Source organism: Condylura cristata, unplaced genomic scaffold (genome assembly GCF_000260355.1).
Source record: "Condylura cristata isolate star-nosed mole 26May11 unplaced genomic scaffold, ConCri1.0 scaffold00011, whole genome shotgun sequence".
Classification (NCBI taxonomy): Eukaryota; Metazoa; Chordata; class Mammalia; order Eulipotyphla; family Talpidae; genus Condylura; species Condylura cristata.
In genome coordinates, this window is record NW_004567112.1 from 1,969,992 (window position 1) to 1,987,626 (window position 17,635).

At 60.5% G+C, this 17,635-nt stretch overlaps 1 protein-coding gene across 1 annotated transcript in view; it reads left to right on the top strand.

The window, feature by feature from the left end:
- Nucleotides 1–17,635, top strand: part of ADAM12 (ADAM metallopeptidase domain 12) — a 178,226-nt gene that overhangs the window by 156,577 nt on the left and 4,014 nt on the right. The window contains 7 exon segments of the mRNA XM_004680953.1: nt 1,060–1,168; nt 1,258–1,456; nt 3,565–3,642; nt 5,603–5,711; nt 7,652–7,787; nt 8,289–8,397; nt 9,570–9,749. Coding sequence (XP_004681010.1) covers nt 1,060–1,168; nt 1,258–1,456; nt 3,565–3,642; nt 5,603–5,711; nt 7,652–7,787; nt 8,289–8,397; nt 9,570–9,749 — 920 coding nt within the window.

Sequence of the window (17,635 nt, forward strand, 5' to 3'; positions counted from 1 at the left end):
CTGATGAGAAGCAAGTGGACGGGGGGCGGGGACCCGGCATCAGCGATGTGGGCAGACGGTGACTGGAGCAGTGAGAGACGCCTGAGCCGAGGAACCTCACCTTCCCCTGGCCGGGGAGCTGTGTCTGGTGGGGGTGCGCCCGGATCGAGGTGTCGGGGAGGCGCCTCTAAAGTAGCTAAAAGCAGCCTGGGGAAGTGAGCACCGGGACCAGAGTGAGTTTTGCCACGTCAGTGGCTGAACCCGGCCGGCCTCAGCCCACGATGCCAGGTTGGGTTGGGTTTGATTTGCCGGTGGCCTCAACCGTGGTGTCTGCTCACGGGATGTGAGTCAGTGCAGGTGGGAGGGAAGAGAGGGGCTGTCTCGGGGAGCAGAGAGCCTGTCACCTGGAGAGCAAGCGGGACCCCAGGGCGGGGCGGGGCAGGGCTCTGGGCCAGGTGTGGCAGGTGCACGGGCAATGGGAGGGAGCGTCTGGACGGGACGGGTGTGGGAGGGGCGCGGCGGGCCGGCCCTTTCCGGGTCCCACAGCCCCCCGCAGCTGCCGCGACTCCGGCCAAGGGCCGCATGGCCGTTACCTGCTCGCTCTTCGCCGAGGGCCGCACGGCCGTTACCTGCTCGCTCTTCTGGCGGCCGGAGATGTGCTAAAAACACTTGCTGCCAGACCTCGGCCTCCTACTGGGCAGCGACTGGCCTCTGTGGCCTCGGGGGGCTCAGCCCTGCGCCTGGGGCCTGGCCGGGCTCTGCGGGCGCCCTGCTGCTCTGCCTCCCTGCTAGTCGCTCCTCGCCGCCCCTCGCCTGCCTGCTGCGGCCTCACGGCATTGCAGGGGGGGTTGTTACAGGGAGTGAGTCTCCTTCCCGCAGCCGCGGGCCCAGGCCTGGCTGGGCAGCACCAGGCCTCATCTCCGTCCACCCGGGCCGGAGCCCGAGGAGGGAGCGCTCGCTGCTTGACCTGTGATTTCTGGGGCGCAGACACATCTCCCCTGGAGCTCAAGGCCCAGTGCCTTTCAAGGAAACCGCTCGAGACACCTGCAGGAGGTGAAGGGCTCGTGGCTTCTGTTGCAGGCGCTAAACCGGCCCCGGGGATCTGCTTCGAGAGGGTCAACTCCGCCGGGGACCCCTACGGCAACTGCGGGAAGGACTCCACGGGCTCCTTCGCCAAGTGCGAGGCCAGGTAGGGAGCGCCCCGCGCCGCCGCACCCCCCTGCCACCCGGGGCGGCTGCAGACTGCCGGCTCCGGGCCTTCTGCTCTCGCCCTTCCAGGGACGCTCAGTGTGGAAAAATCCAGTGTCAAGGAGGTGCCAGCCGGCCTGTCATTGGCACCAACGCAGTTTCCATAGAAACGAACATCCCGCTGCAGGAAGGTGGCCGCATCCTCTGCCGGGGGACCCACGTGTACCTGGGCGATGACCTGCCGGACCCCGGGCTGGTGCTCGCAGGCACCAAGTGTGCCGAGGGGAAGGTGAGGCACGGGGCTGCTCCTGGGGAAGGGGGGCTGCTCCTGGGGAAGGGGGGGCTGCTTCTGGGGAAGGGGGGGGCTGCTCCTGGGTGGGGGGGGCTGCTCCTGGCCCCGCCCGGGGCCGCCGAGGGCCTGCCGTCCAGGACAGCCTCGCGGTCTTTCCTAGTGCACCGCTCCCCAGAGCGGGTCTCTGAAACAAGTTCTTTGCATCTAGATGAGAAAGTGAGTAAGTCTAGGTCCTGGGCTGAGCTCTGAGGTGGGAGAAACTGAGCTTCCTGTCCCAGCTTCCTGCTGACAGCCCCTCCTTCACCCTGAGCGCGCGTGGGGCCTGTCAGGAAGTCACTTAGGAAGGAAACGCGCTGCCTCTGGGTTGTTTTGGGAATGGAGCAGCGAGTCAGGGAGGCCTGGTCTCACCTGGAGAGGATGGGCAGGATAGGAGGGGAGGACAGGGCAGAGCCGGCCAGGGGGAAGGGAGGACGCATATTTTGAGGTTTAGAAGTTAAAAATGAAAACGAAGGGGAGAAACGGGGCTCACGTTCTGCTCGCCGACTCCTCGCTGCTCTGCCAGGTCAGGGACTGCTCGTGTTCTAGGAGAACCGGTCAGCCCCCGTGACCTTGCCGGCCCCTGTTCACGCAGCGGTCACATGGCGGTCACAGAGCAGAAGGCCCACAGGGTCCCCCTGCACCCCCTTCTGTCCAGCCGCGTCTGGCGGCAGCGGGGCGGTCACTGGGCGTGCCCAGCGCTCTGGTGTCCCCTGAGCCCCGCGTTCGGGCCTCGCCGTGAGGACGACACGTGTGTACCACAGGCTGAATGGCCAGGGCCAGCCCTGGGCGTGCATGCACCAGCGAGCTGTGCTGGGCCGGAGGGTGCTCGGGCCGCTGGCCCTGGCCGGGAGCCGCCTCTGCCCTCGGCCCTCCGGGGTCCCGCTGTCTCGTCGCAGCACCCAGACGTTTTCCTGCCGCTGCTGGCCTGCGACGAGCCCCGCCAGGCCCGGGCCGCAGCCGTGCTTGGCAGCGCGGTTCTCAGAGGGCGTCGGGAGCCTGGCGCGCACCGGCGAGGCCCTTAGGAAGGGGCCGCGTGACTGAAAGTGCTTCAGCCCCGGCCGGACTCTTCCTTTGCCCCCACCAATCTGTGACTTTCGATGAGCGGTAGCAGGCCTGGCCCCTTGAGCCTGGCGAACGCCCCCCACCGGCCCGGGCCTGCCGCCGGTCACTGCCTCTGGGGGGCCTGATGGGCTCAGCGGGCTCGGCCGCGTCCTCGGCCACGCCTGGCTGTCTGGGCCACGTCGCCGTGGCTACGCGGGTCCGTCGGCTCTCAGACGCGTCCCCCGGCTTCTCAGCCTCCGAGTCTGTGCAGACCCTGCGCGAGGACCTCCCATTCCCCCCTCTCCTGCGTCTAGTAGTGGAAAAAAACAAAGCTGGAATATGTAGATTCCTTTGCCAGCGCTAAGAAGTCATGGAAAAATCAGTGGTAACGTCAGGATTGGCTGAATTGCTAAGAGGTTAGAGAATTCGGTCGTGTTCATATACAAGGCTCAAAATGTGCTGTGTTTGCGGCCAGGAGTCACCCCGAGAAGACAGTCTCCCCCAAATGTCCCTGGGCTTTCTCTCCGTAAGCAATAGCACAGCCACGGGCCTGGTGTGGCCGTGAGCCGCTGCCCCCCATCCCGCCCCGGGGCCCTCGCACCGCGAGCCCTGGTCCCGGGAAGCCGCGAGCAGGATCCGCAGGCCGAGCAGATAGGTGAGCGGAGACGCAAGCCTTGCTGGGCACTGAGCTTCGAGGGGGAAGGCCGAAGACCAGAGCGGGGCCGGTGCGGAGCCGGGGGCCGGGCCGGCCGACTGCGGGGGTCACAGCCGCCGCCGGGCCTCGGCGAATGCCACCGGCCGGTCCTCCGTCCCGCTGACCGCGCTGGGTCTCCCCCACCACAGCCCTCACAGAGAGCCCCCCTCTGCTGCCCCCGCCCGGGAAGGCCCCTCTGGGGCGTCTGACCGACCCCGGGGTGCGTCCCCGCCTCGGAGCGTCCCTTCCTCTGTCAGAGCCCGCCGCCGGCCAGCCCCGGCGCGTGGGGCCGGCTGCAGGGCCTGAGAGGGCTGTTGTTTCTCCCCCACAGATCTGCCTGAACCGCCGCTGTCAGAACATCAGCGTCTTCGGGGTTCTGGAGTGCGCCGGGCAGTGTGGCGGCAGAGGGGTAAGGGGCGAGGCCGGGATCTCCCCCACACAGCCCGCGCACTCCCCTAAGATCTGGCCATGCCTGGCTGTACAACAGACTCTTCTCGGTGTTTCCTCCTGAAGACAGTCATTTCCTTTGACCTTCACGCAGCAAAAGAAATGGCTTTTACTCACCAAAGAAGAGCAGACCGCAGTAATTATCTTCCAAATTGACATCCCGAGATTTTAAGAAAGGAGGGTGCGGTGTGGGCTTCGGAGTAATTGTAACAGTGACCTTCCTCCCTTCCTTCCGGGAGGGTTCCGCATTTCCATTTCAAACAGCCCTGAACCCAGACACTTCCAGAAGGAATCAAACCAGGGGGAGGGGTCTGCTGGCCCGTTCTCGAGTCCACGCAGTGGCCTTTGACCAAAGGCCGTTATTTCAGCTCAGAGCCGCTTCAGGGGAGAGGACTGTAATCCTCTGAGGCACGGTTTGTTTCTCCTGATGGGCTCAGTCACCTCCGGGGGACCCTGCCCCTCCTGACGGGCGCAGTAGCACGTTTGTTTTTCTGAAAACCATCCTATAGACACCATGCTCCGACTTCTCATTTTAAACCTTGCAGACGTTCACTATTCTTCTGTGGGAATGGGGGGCTCGTGACCCTAGAAGAGGGGTGCCGCCTCCCGGGGCTCACTGACTGAGCAGGCGACTCGAGACGTAAAGGGACACTGTAAGGATTTCCTTCCACTGTGGCCTCCTTGTCTTCTGGCAAAGCAGCCTGGGCCACCCCCGAGCAGGAGTGACGCCCCGGGAGCGGGACTAAGTGGGGGCCCTGGACTCCTTGCTCTCCCACGCCCTGCGGCCCCCCGGCATGCTGGGGAGCCCCATAGCATCTGGGTGGGTGGAGCGGACTCCGGGTAGCCGCGTCACCGGCACGTGGCTAAGTTGTGGGGAGACCCCACAAAACAGTGTGTGGAAGGCGCCAGACCTGGGGGGTCAGGCTGCGGCTGGCCACTCACTCCTGCCCTGCGCGTGGACCCGCAGGCGGCTGGGCGGGGGCTTCTCATGGGCAGGTGGCCGGTTCCCAGCAGACCGGACTCCTCGGGCCCACGCACCTCGCACCCCACTCCCTGACGTGTGCGAGACTTTGCTGCGGGCTGAGGCCTCAGGCGCCCCGTGGGGGCCCAGCCGGCCCCTGTAAGCGGCAGCAGCGCAGACACGCAGAGGCCACCGGCACGGCCCTGTAACGGCGGTCCCCAGGCAGCCCCTCTCCCTGCCCGTGACTGTGCCCCGGGCCTGCCCGCGTGAGCAGCCGCCCCGCCCCGCCGCGTCCCCAGCCTGATGGTCCCAGAAGCCGCACGCCTGCCCCCACGCCCGCTGCGCTGGTTCGCACAGACGGACATCGCGCAGACGGGCATCGCGCCCAGGTGACGAGGTGGGCGGAAGGGCTCGCTGGAGCCCCCCCACGGTGCACTGGGCTCCCAGGGAGGACGCGTGTTCGGGCGGCCCAGAGCGAAGCCCCCCGCTTGCTTGGGCACCTTTTCCGCCGCCCCAGGTCAACTCACGAGGTCACAGCCTGGCTGGCTGGCGATGCCCGCATGCGGGCAGGGAGCCCCGGGGGCTCCGCAGGAAGGAGGGGCCATGCCACTCCCGCCCCCGCCCTGGCAGGCCTCACTGGACCTTGTGAGTCCCGTGGCTGATTGGACCACAGCACCACCCAGCTCACGGCTCACACCTGGGGCCGTCCCATCATCCCGCGCGGCTCTCCGGCCTCGCCACTGCCTGCAGCTGGGGAGCCGGAGCTCGGGGCGGGCAGCATGGCCGGGAGCCGCCCCACCGGCCTCCCTGAGGGCCTCCGCCTGCAGCCCAGGCCCCCGTGGGGCCACTCTCGGCCAAAAGCAGGTGCTGGCACCAAGCGCTGGTGTCTCAGGGTTCGGCCCTGCAGGGCCCCAAGACTCCGCAGACAGGCTCTGAGGCCTCCTCCCCGTGTCCCCGCCAGGTCTGCAACAACAGGAATCACTGCCACTGTGAGGCCCGCTGGGCGCCGCCCTTCTGCGACCGGGCTGGCTTTGGGGGCAGCACGGACAGCGGCCCCAGCCGGCAAGCAGGTGCGTGGGCGTGGGCGGGGCAGACGCCCTGAGCTCCTGGGGCCGCGGGCCGCTGGTGGGGGCTCTTGAGCGGGGGCCTGTGGGACCCCCAGGCACACCTGAGCTTGACGGGACTCGGGCTGTTTCGTCTGCGGCCGCCCCGTGGGCGGCAGGGCGTGGTGACCGCGAGCTGCCCGCTAGCCGCGAGCCCCTCCGAGTTACGGGGCCGCACTGAAGACCCCCAGCGCCGCTCCCAGCTGGAGCCGCAGTCGTGGCGACCGGCCCCTGGTGTAGCCCCGCCTAGTGCCAAGGACCCCGCGGTCTCTGGTCACTGCCTGTCCCCAATATGGAGGCGCAGGGGCCGGCACCCGCCCAGAGTGGCACGTCCAAGACAGAGCAGCGAGCCTGTCTCCCCCCGGGGCAGCCAGGCCGGGCTAGGACCCTGAGCGCCCTGACAGCCTTGAGGCGAGACTGGCCTCCAGGTGCTGGCTGTTAGCTCTGAGCTCTGGGCAGGCGATTAAGGGGCAAATTTCCACGGTGCTTAAAGTGCGAGAAGCAAGACGAAGAAATGCCGTGAACGCCAGGCACCCTGGGGGGCAGGTGGGCATCGCCCTGGCCCGGGACTCCCAGGGACACCCAGGCAGTGGCCCAGGCTGCTGCAGGGACCTCACCTGTCCCCGGGCCCTGCCGTAACTCCGTGACTTGACCATCATTTCCATGACAACAAACACGACATTCCCAGGCCAGGCAGGGCTCGGTGGGGCAGGTCCCTCTGCACCAGACCACGAGGAAGGTTCATCTGCTCGAGGGCGGACGTGTCCCTGCATGGCTCCCAGAGAGCCCATGGTCACCACCTCAGCCCTGCCTGCAGCAGGCAGAGCAAGCAGGCCCTTTGGCAAGGAAGAGTGTGGGCAGTGGGGGGTCCAGAGGCCACGGTGTAGCTGGACATGGAGGCCCAGGGCGGGAGTCGCTGCGCTGCCCAGGTTTCTGGTCCAGGAGCTGGGGCGGGGGAGGGAGGCCACTGCCTTTTATGGAAACCGGCGCCGGCTAAGGGGAGGAGCCGCCCATCTGGGGGCGTGTGAGTGTTCACTTGGATATACTGACTCGTTTAAGAGTGAGGCATTTGCTTGTGAGGAGCTAGTATCCGTGGCTCAGAGTCCAGGAGAGACCAGAAGCACGGCCGGAGCCAGGTGTGGGGGGACCCGGGGCAGGGGGCCCACGTGGTGGGGGGTGCACTGCAGGTAAGGAGCGTGTGGCCTGGGACCGGGAAGCCGGCACTGCCCTGGCATCACGCCATCGGAGCCAACGGTCTGCATTGGGCTGAGACGCAGCCCGACAGGCCCCGCTGGCCGGGGACAGCAGGCGGGCCCCCCGTGGGTGCCGGGTCGGCCCCGGGCCAAGAGTGGCCTTCCCCGCCATGGCCCCTCCTGACCGCTGAAGGATGCAAACGGGGATGGGTGGAGGGCGGACACCCCTGGGGGTGAGCTGGCCCCTTGCTCCCGCACACATGTGACCCAGGCGGGCGTCCAGACAGCAAGCAGACGCCAGCCACAGGCAGCGGCCCAGAGGGCGATTTTAAGTCCCTGACAGTGAAACACGGCCAGGGCATCTCGTTGCGCGGTGAGCCTGAGACAGGGAAACCCAGAACCCCAAAAAGGGAAACAGTGACCGCCGAGGAGGGAGGGTGGGCGCTTTGCCGTGATGGTGCCGGGCAGGCGTCCGTGGGAGACCACTTGGTCGGACGGGCTTCTACAGAGGTGGCTTTCTGTGGCCACCGCCCCTCCTGTTGCACGTGGGCCCCACCTCCAGACCAGGCTCGTGCCAGCGGGCCCCAGAGCAGCCCACTGGCACGACCACTGCCCTGAGGCTGGGCAGCGGGCGCTGGCCCTGGTGTCGCCCCGGTGCCCCTGTGTGGTCTCGCGTCACTGTCACCCCCCCGAGTCAGGCGACTCTCGTTCCAGATAACCGAGGGCTGACTATCGGAATTCTGCTGACCGTCCTGTGCCTTGTCGCTGCTGGACTTGTGGTTTACCTCAAGAGGAAGACCTTACTACGGCTGCTGTTCACACATAAGAAGACCACCATCGAGAAGCTGAGGTACTGGGCCATCTGGGCGGGCAGCGGGCTGGCAAGGGCGCGCCGCAGTCGCCTCTCGCCGGGGCGGGAGAGGCCAGACTCTCCCTGCCAGCCCAGTCCGTCACTGTCCCCTCCAGCTGCGCAGGTTCTAGAAACGAGCGGGGGCAGTGCTGGCTCTGCTGATGTGTTTTCACGCCTACACGCACTTTCTGCAAGACGGATGTGGAGTTTTTTCACCAGATGGGTTCACTTTTGACCCAGATAGCTTCAAAGACATCGTGGCTGAAATGCCAGCTTTGTGCCAGATGTCTCCCTGGTGAGACCAAGCTGTGCTTCTATGAGTGATAAGGACCTAACAGGCTCGCCGCTGGGCCCGGGGTCCGTTTTTACTCTCGGAGGGGCTCGTTACCTCTGCGTGTTTACCCCACTGCCTTAAAATCAGCGGCTTGATTTTGAGCGTGACTCTGAACACAGAAAGAGTCGCCTTGCGAGAGCTGATGGCGTTCGGGGGTGTCCCCCCAGGTGTGTGCGGCCGCCCCGGCCATCCGGAGCCCCCCAGCCCGGTCAGGCTCACCTCGCCCCCCTCGGCCAAGGCCTAACGCGAAAGCCGCCGCATTCCAGCGCAGCAAAGGTGAGTGGGAGACGCGAGAAGGGCCCAGCGTGGGAGTCACCGGGGGCTGCCTGGGAGCGGCCAGCGGCCGGGCTGCGGGGCCTCTCGGGCCAGCAGGGGCCTCTCGGGCCAGCAGGGGCACTGCCGGGCCGGCGTGGGTGGGCGAGTCCCCGCGGGCAGGGCAGTGAGCTTGCCGCCTCCAGTCACCCTGACTGGCCACATTCAGGGCCTCGGGTCCACTACCCAAGCGGGTTTGTGACCCTCAGCCCCTCTGTGATTTCAGGGTGCCGCCGACTGGGTTTGGGTCACCGCTCTGGACCGCTGCCACCCCCAGGGTGCCCCTAAGACTTACCCAGAGCAGTTCTGGCCCAGCGGCCATCTCAGAGAACTGGCCCTAACCTGGCCCCTGCTGGCGCCCTCTGGCGCTTCCTTTCCCACTCTCCCGGGGGATAGTACAGGGTCCACTCTCACTGGAAGGCGGCTGCTCCTCTGAGCTTGGCTCCTGGGGAGGGGGTGCCTGGCGTGGGCCGGAGCAGCAGCAGCCTCGTGAGTGAGCCCCGAGACCCGAAAGGGTCCGAAGGCCCATCCGCAGGCAGGAGGACGAGCGGACCTTGGTGTCCGCTCCGCCCTGCGTGAGTCAGCAGAGCCGCAGAGTGGCGCGCCTGGGACTCAGCGGCGAGAGCAGCGGGCTTGCGGCCCCGCGGCCTCTGGAGCAGGTCGACGACGGTGGCGGGAAGGGGGGGCGGGGACTCCTGGGGTGTCTCCTGTTCATCACTGGCTAATGGCCATGGCCTCCTGGTGGGGACACCTGCCAGCTTGTGGGCTCCTTACACCCCCATGAGCTCTTAGGGAGGAAAGGGAGAGGCAGGGCTGGGGCCCCGCCAGCACGGGTGCCATCTTGGGGGCGCCCCGTTTTCACGGCCTCTGAGCCTCCTGCGGATCTGGTCTGTCTGCACCCGGGTGGCCACTTCTCAGTGCCTCCTCGGTTTGTCGGCCTCTCCCCTCCCTCCCCCAGGCGGGGCAGGTGGGCGCCGGCTCTGCTTTTGAAGTTGGGATCCGTAACAACAGATTCCGGCTCCTGGCCCCTGAGCTGCCCGGTGCCCCCGCCCCAGCCGTGCCAGCCTGGCTTTCTCCCTGAGGATCACAGAAACGCTTTTGCGCCAACTGCGTCACGACGTCTGCTTTGCCCGCAGGACCATCCCAGGAGGCTCCCGCAGGGTCAGAACGTGGACATCAGTGGGCCCCTCACCGCCCCTGACCTCCCTGCGCCCAGCTCGCCTCAGCGCGTGCTCCTGCCCCTGCCGCACGCCCCGCGCGCTCCCAGCGTCCCCGCCAGGCCCCTTCCGGCCAACCCCGCCCTTCGGCAAGCCCAGGTAGGCCCTCGGCCGCCGCGGCGGGAGAGTTCAGGTCTGCTACTCGCTGTGACTGTGCTTGGGCTGGCAGCTTTGCTGCCGCTTCTTTTTTCCTAAATACTATGCAGCAAGAGCCGGGGTGCTGAGACTTAGCCCTGCGCCACCAGGGAGACCCGCCAGCAGCTCAGCTTCTGATGCTTCTGTAAATGGAGATGGGCCAGCTCTGGGTGGGGTCAACGAGGTCACCCACGTCCAGCTTTCATACGGCGCTTAGTGGCAGTGTGGCTGCAAGACTGGCTCGCGTCCAGAATGATGGGTGGGCTCAGCAGCCCACACCCTGACCCCGGAGAATGGCACGGGCGCTGTTACTAACTGCGCCAGCCACTTTGGGGATGATAGTGAGCGCGGCATCGTTTCACGTGGAGGGCGGGGGAGGAAAAATAAAGTGAAAACAAAGCGAGAGTCATTGGTGGTTGCTCATTGCTACCGTTTTATTTTCTTCTGATGATTTGGTGTGTTTTAGTATGTCCATTGGTTTGCATGCTGCTCTTTGGGGGCCTTAAAAACAGGCCCATTTACTGCAGCAGCATTAAAAATCCTTAAAAATGATGTTTTCATACTAGCACTGTGTGAGACTATAATGTTTGGCGAATGTGCCGACGGACGGGCACGTGTAGGTATCTAACTTTTACTTAGCGATGTAGCTAACTCCACTATGCTTGTCTAGATGTTCGTTTTGAACCAGTTAACAGTCCCTTGAAAGGAATCCCTAGCCGTGGAAATACGGGGTTGGAAAATGGCTTGTCCACTGAGGGTTCCTGCTGTGGCGTCGTGGTCACCCACAGTGTCACAGCCTGGCCGCCTCCCCAGCACTCCCATTCCGGGACTGGTCAGTGTGAGACAGAAAGTCTCGGGCTCTCTCAGCTCAGTGGTACTGTCCATTCCCGAGAGGGGGTGCCATCGTTTCCAACGGGAGGCGCCTCTCCCTTCTTGGTGTTTGACGTACCGCTGCCCTCGGCACAGTCAGGCTGCTGTGGACGCCAGGTGGCCGCGTATCAGGTGCGTCGCCCTCCTCCGCTCTGCTGGCTGCGGGCCTTCTACGCCGTGCTTTATCTCAGACGTGCAGATGCGCTCCAGTCTCCCTTCCGCTAGCGTCTGCATGGTGTGTCTTTCCCAGCCTTTTACTGCTAACCTGGGTCCTAATGCTTCGGCGAGGCGGATTCTTTCATGCATGCTGGTGGTCAGTGTCTTTTAGTAAGGAGTTGTCTGGGCCGCTCACACTTCATATAATCGGGGATGTTAGGATTTGAGTTCCTCTTTCAGTCTTGTTGGCTCCTGATGTTTGCAGTATCATGCTTACTCCTCTTTTGAAGTCCTAGTTGAACAGTGCGTTGAACATTGCTCCAGTGTTCCCTGTTCTCTGGTGGTGGTTTGTTTTTCAGGCTGTGTCTTGTGTGGTTTTGTGCGAGGTTGCTCTAGGGCAGGTGTTCCCAGCCTTGGGGATGTGCGGCAGGGGCGGCCCGTGTCTCATGGGGCAGCAGCCTGACTTCCTCCAGCTGGATGTCAGCAGCTCGTCTGCAAACACTGGGGGTTCCCTGGGGGCAAAATCACCCGAGTGAAGCACAGCTACTCCAGCGGTGACAATATATGTGCACAACTTGTCACGGAGTAATAATATCGATATTTTCTGGCAAGTGGAATGTGGAAACTTTGCCTCCTCTTAGGCTCCTTTATCTCCTTCCTTTTAGGATGTGTAGAAGTGTTACCTTTTGGTACATGAGAGTCACTTCAGAAGGGTCACGATGGTGTTCAACCCTCCGGCATAATTTTCAAAATTGAACACAAGTTGCTTGATGAATTTTCTCGTTTTCTGTGTTGGCATATGTAAAAGGAATCAGGTAAAATGTGCTTATCCCATCTTGTGCAGACTCATTTCTTGACATTGCCGTGATGACTGGTATACTAGAAGCTCTTTTTGTAGTTCTGTTAACCAGCAGTGTGCTGGCAAATCAGCTGTCGAGACAAGTTTTTTAAAAGCCAAGGTTTGCACGGTAAAACCCCGCCAATCCCAGGCTCTGACGCGGTGTCTCTGTGCTCAGCCTGGCCGCGGGCGCCCTTCCTGCCTGCACTGGCTTCCCGCCGCTGCTGTTTTCTATCCTTGCCTTTTTTTTTTTTCTCCTAGTTTTTCTTATTGATTTGTAGAGTATTTTCCTAATAGATTAAGAATTTCCTAGTAGCTTTACCCTTTTCCCAGTAACTTATATGCGTTCCCTGATTCGTCTTTTTCTATGAGCTTTCTTGTATAGAAAGAATTCCAGTTTTGAACGTTAAATGCGTTCATCTCTTCTTTTGTGAGTTTCCATTCCTCTCGTGATTGCAAAGTTCCCTGCCCTTTCACTGTCGGCTGAGATCCACGTAGAACTTACTCTGTTGATGGTTCCTTCACATTTTTTGCTAAACCACCTTTGATTACATTAGGATGCTCTATTTTTATGCATCGAGGTAGATGTGGGTGGAAGGTGGTGAGCACATCCTAAACTTTTCTGGGCTCAGCACCTAAAATGATGAAACCCTCAGAACATGCCTCAACACAGTTTTCCCTGCTCTCAGAAAGCAGAGTGTTGCTGCTTGATATGACTTGGGAGACTATTTGGGGGGGCCAGAGAAGACTTAACATACATTCTACATAAGTTAATGACATTGATTAGTAGCATTAGTAGCATACCAGTGTTTCCAGTCCCAAAAAATAACCCACCAAATCATTCAAATTAGGATGCTCTATTTTTTTGTATCAAGGTAACCTGTACTCAGTATTTTGCCGTCAAATTCAAATAGCCCAGAGCCGATAGCCCTTTCCCGAGGGGTCCCCGTCTACGGGGGCGTGTGTGGCCTCGCTAAGAACTCACCCATGCCGCGACAGGCAGGGGCTCTCTTCAGGAGACTGAGACCCAAGGCAGATGCTGCAACCTGCTGCTGGCTCCTTTCTCCCTGCCCCTGGTGGAACCTTGCAGAAGAAACACTTCGAGGTCTGCTTTAAAGCAGACCCCAGCAGAGGCCTCCACTCCATCTCCGTACCCTGTAGACATTAGTAACTGAAAACTCAGCTCTCCCTGCAGGCTGCCGGCCCTGTGGAGCTGTTCGAGGCAGGTGACTCAGGCCAAGCCCCGCTCTCTCACCCACCTGCATGGCAAGCGCTGCAGGTGTGACAAGCCCCCGCTCTCTCACCCACCTGCATGGCAAGCGCTGCAGGTGTGACAGGTGTCTGCGGGCTTTCTGCAGAGCCAGGACTTGGCACGGCCGGAGTTTTGTATGTCGGCGTCCCCCTGCCTTGCCCCACATGGTCTGTCTCTCTCTCTCTCTCTCTCTCACACACACACAACACACACACACACACACACACTCACACTTGCCACCCAGACAGCCACGGAGGAAGGCACCACGGGGTGCTGCCCGGCTGCTCGGCTCGCATCAGCTCTCCTCCTCCATCAGCTGCTCTGTTTGATTTTTCTTTCCCTGGATACAGTGGCATCAGCTCCTTCTCTCGACCATGGGCAGCCTCCCCAGTGGGCCATTTCCACCCCAGTGAGTTCAACTTCTCAGCCTAACTCCCAGCCCTGACCGAGGAAGTACACTTTCCTTTCCTTTGCATCCTGTTTGCATTTTAGAAGCTACTCAGTGTATTCACCTGCCTCTCGCTGGCAGTGGCCAAGTTCCCAGGAGCCGCAGCCGAGCATGAAAAGAGAAGGGGTGGAATAGGGAAAGGATAGTGAAAGATGAGAAGACCCGGGGCTGCTGGGGGAGCCCACGCCTGGTGTGGGGTCAGAGCCTGGGCCTCTCTGGCCTAGCTCTGCCCTCTGGGAACACACTTGGTGGGCACAGACAAGTCGGCATGCATCTGCATGTTAAAAGCCACCTCAGAAACACCGGGGAGCCCCCTGCCCTGCTGGGGCAGCGTTCATCTCACACTCTGGCAGGGAAAGAGGTTAAAAGGGGCCATAGGAGAAGCCCAGTCCTGGCTGTGGGTCTTTGACATCTGGACATGGTTGATCCTAAAATATATTTTTCTCCGATGACAGTGTTCATAATCCCCCAACTTTTTGCCTCCCCAAATCCACGTTTTCTGTAATCATATCTTCTGTAATCCCTTATACACACTTTTTCCCTCCCCTCAACTTCAAGACCTCCCTTTATCAGTGTCCCCTAGTTTTTCTGTGTTTACTTTGTCAAAATGTCCCCTACATAAACATCCAGTACTTGTCTTTGTCCGACTCGCTTTGCACATCTAATTCCCTTGGGGGTCTTCCATTTGCTGTGGATGGAAGCACGTTGGCTTCTCTGCGGCCGAGTAGAACTCCATTGTTGGCTAGGCCACACCTTGATCAATTCCCCATCTTGAAGTACACAGTACTTCTCTCGGGTCATAGTTTTTCGAGTGATGGCTTCATGTTCTTTAGATTGATGTCTCCAGTTTCCCATCACCTTTGGCTAAAGAGACGCGCCTTCCCACTGTGTCTTTACAGCTGCTTTTTTGTACATTAACAAGTGTGTGGATTTATTTCTAAGCATCCAGTTGTGTTCCACTGAGCCATGTCTATGCTTATGGCACTACCATATTGTTTTAATTGCTGTTGCTTTGTACTATAGCTTAAAGTCAAGTAATATGAGGCTTCCATTTATCTTTTTTTTAAAAGGTTTATTTGTGCATACAGAACTAGGGTACAGGCCAGAGGTGCAGGGGTGATGAGATGATTCACCAGAGACAGAGTGGGGAGCAGAAAAGGCAGAAAAGATGAAGTCCACTGCTGAGGGGAGCAGCGGGCGGGTCAGGAGAGGTCTGCCGCGCCCTGTGGGTCAGCTCTGGGGCAGGGATCAAACTCATGCGGAAGTAGATTTAGCTTCTTAGTGCTGTGCTGTAACCCGCTGCGCCCCCAGGGAGGGCCCCCATTTATCTTTTTTTTCTTTTAAGGTTTGTTTTTATAGTTCCAAATGTCAGTAATTTTTCTTCAATTAGAGAATATCGTCAGTACTTTTATGGGGGTTGCATTATATTTATACATTGCTTTAGGTAAACGTCATCGTGATAGTAGATTCTCCCTACCTGTGGAATGTCCTTCCACCTCCTTATGCCAGGACTTAAATCCTTTAATAATGTCTTGGAGTTTCATTGTCTAAGTCCGTTGTCTCCTCAGTTAGGTTAGACTAGGTTAATTCTGCGATTTGATTCATTCATCATTTGTGTATGAAAATGCACTGCACTGTAGGCTAATGATGTGACCCGCCACTTCACTGTTCTGTGATGTGTGTTCTCTATGTAACATCATGTCACTGTTTCTGTGACGTGTGTTCTCTATGTAACATCATGTCATCTGTAGAGAGCGAGAGATTTGCCAATCTTTGGATTCCTTACCTTTTGTCCTGGTGTTGTTTGATTGTGTTGGCTAAAACCTCTAATACTAAGTTAAACAGAAGAGGTGGTGTGGACAGCATTGTTCCTGATGGTAAGGAGAAAGCTTTCACGGTTGTATTGGCTGGTGGCTTGAAAGCCGGTGCCTGGTTTAGAGTTTTCATCACAAACAGGTGAATCTCCCCAGATGGGCTGTGCCAAGCAGGTGAGTCTCCCCAGATGGGCTGTGCACCCACTGCTCTATCGTGGTCCTCATCTCGCCACTGTTGCACTGATTCACACACGTTAGTCCTTTACCTATGCCCTCGGGGTGATCTGGCGTGGGGTGCAATCTTCGTGGTGTACTGTCGAATTGGGGTGGCTCGCGTGGTGTTGAGGGTTCTCGCACCAGAGTTCATCGGGAAATACTGGCCTATAATTTTCTTGTGTTGTCATTATCTGGTTTTTGCATTAAGGTGATGTCATCACAAAATGCACAGGAAGCACTTCTTCGTGGGGGCCGAGAAATAATTTAACAGAGGTCACCCTGGGCGTTGTTTGGAGGATGTTTCACCTCTTCCTTCTCTGATGCCGGTTCCCTGACAGCAGCCTCAGACCTGAGAAACTAATTTCCAGCAGTTTCCCGATGGTCAGAAAAGCTACAGATGAACGGGGAGTGGGCAGTGGCTTGCAGTTGAGCCAGAGACTCTCAGCGGGAAGGCCCCCGCTGGGGGTGGGGTGGGGTGAGGGCTCCGGGACACAGCCGACACCGGGGTCCTGAGAGGGCCCTGGGATGCGGGGCGCCCTGCACGGCGACGAACGCCCGGGGTTTTGTGGGGTGTCTTGAACATACTCCTGGACACTGTGCAGTCTGTTCCGATGCATGAACTCAGTGCATTTAAAGCTGAAGTAAGAACACGCCCAGTGTCACATGTGAGAAGCAGAAAACCCATCTGGGGGAGGCTGTGCGCGGCAGGTCGAAAGGCAGTTTCCTGCTGTCAGCCCCTGCGCGCCGTGGGTCTCCACAGGTGGCTCTTCCCGGGAGTGAGGCGCGCCAAGGGGCGCAGTCCTCGTCCGGCCCGGGGCCGCCTGTCAGCCAGCTCTGAGCTGCGCCGTGGGTGGCGTGTCACACACGCTGTGCGAGCGTGGGCTTTGCTCTTGGTTTCCCGAAGAAGCCTCCTCCACGCCCTCTGGCCAGAGACTGGGGAGGCCGGACTCGGGCGAGGAGGCTGCCCGGCTCAGCTGGCGCCTGGGGATGGTAGGAAGCCCGACAGCAGCTGAACGCTCCGCAGGCGGGATGTGCTGAATCCAGGTCCCTTCCTGAAAGGGCCAGCAGGCCCTGGACCACCCGCCCACCCCGCTCCCCGCACCGTCTGCGCTGCGGAGCACCGGCATCGGCCGGGCCGGGCGCCTGTTCTCCAGCCATTTTAGCCAAATGATCGTGTGTGTGGCTGTGTGGACGTGGTGTTCCTTTCTGGTACAGGAGCTTCTAGGTGTGTGGAGCGGCTGTAAACACAGACACTCGCGGGCACAGCGCGTGGCCGGCCCCCCTGCCCTCGGCTGTAGGCGCGGGGGAGCCCGGGAGGCAGGCGCGACTGCGCCGCGACGGCACACAGAGCAAACACTGTCTGGTGAGCGCCCGGAGGCCGGCCAGGCCCCAGCCCCACCCCACCTGCTGTCTAGATGATGCACGAAGCAAGGGGGAGGGCGGGGGACCCTGGGGCACCCGCCCCCGGCCCCGCCAAGTGGCCAGGACGCGAGGCGATGGGGCGGGGGTGGGAGGCACGTCTGGGGGGCCCGGGGTCCGCAGCCCGTAGCTGCCGGGGGTCTCTCCCTGCTGGTGACGACACCGTCAAGCTCCAGCTGCTCTTGCGCCCCTGGTCTCCATCGGCCCTGGCCGTTGCTGAGAAGCGCCTGGAAGTGGCGTTGCAGCTCAAACAGCTTCTGTGTGTTTGTTTTCTACTTTTGAGTCTGATTAGACATTTGTCTTGATTTCATTGATGTTTGGGATTGGCTTTTTGATTTGTTTTGTTTTTAAAAGCTTAGCGGGTCGTCTTTATTATAGCCAGGAACCCAACATTTTTTTTTAAAGATTGATTTATTTGTGCATACAGAGCTGGGGTACAGGACAGAGGTGCTAGGGCGGTGAGAGGCTTCACCAGAGACAGAGTGGGGAGCAGAACAGGCCGACTGACTGAAATACGGGGCTGAGGGGAGCTGTGGGCTGACAGGGGAGGTCTGCTGTACTCTCTGGTCACTCCCCAGCCTGGGATGGAACTTGTGCTCCCGTGGCTGCACACAGGTTCACAGTGCTGCGCTTAAACCCGTTGCACCACCAGGGAGGGCCCGAAAGTCACTAGTTCTTCTAAGAAATGAGATAAAGTCCATGCAAATAAGATAGGTGTGGTATTGTATATAAGCTTTGCTATTTTCTTATCATTCACCTGTGTTTACATAAAGACTTTCATTAATCTGGAGGCTGCAAAGTTTTTAGTTTTGTTTTGGAGTGTTATTTTTTAATTTA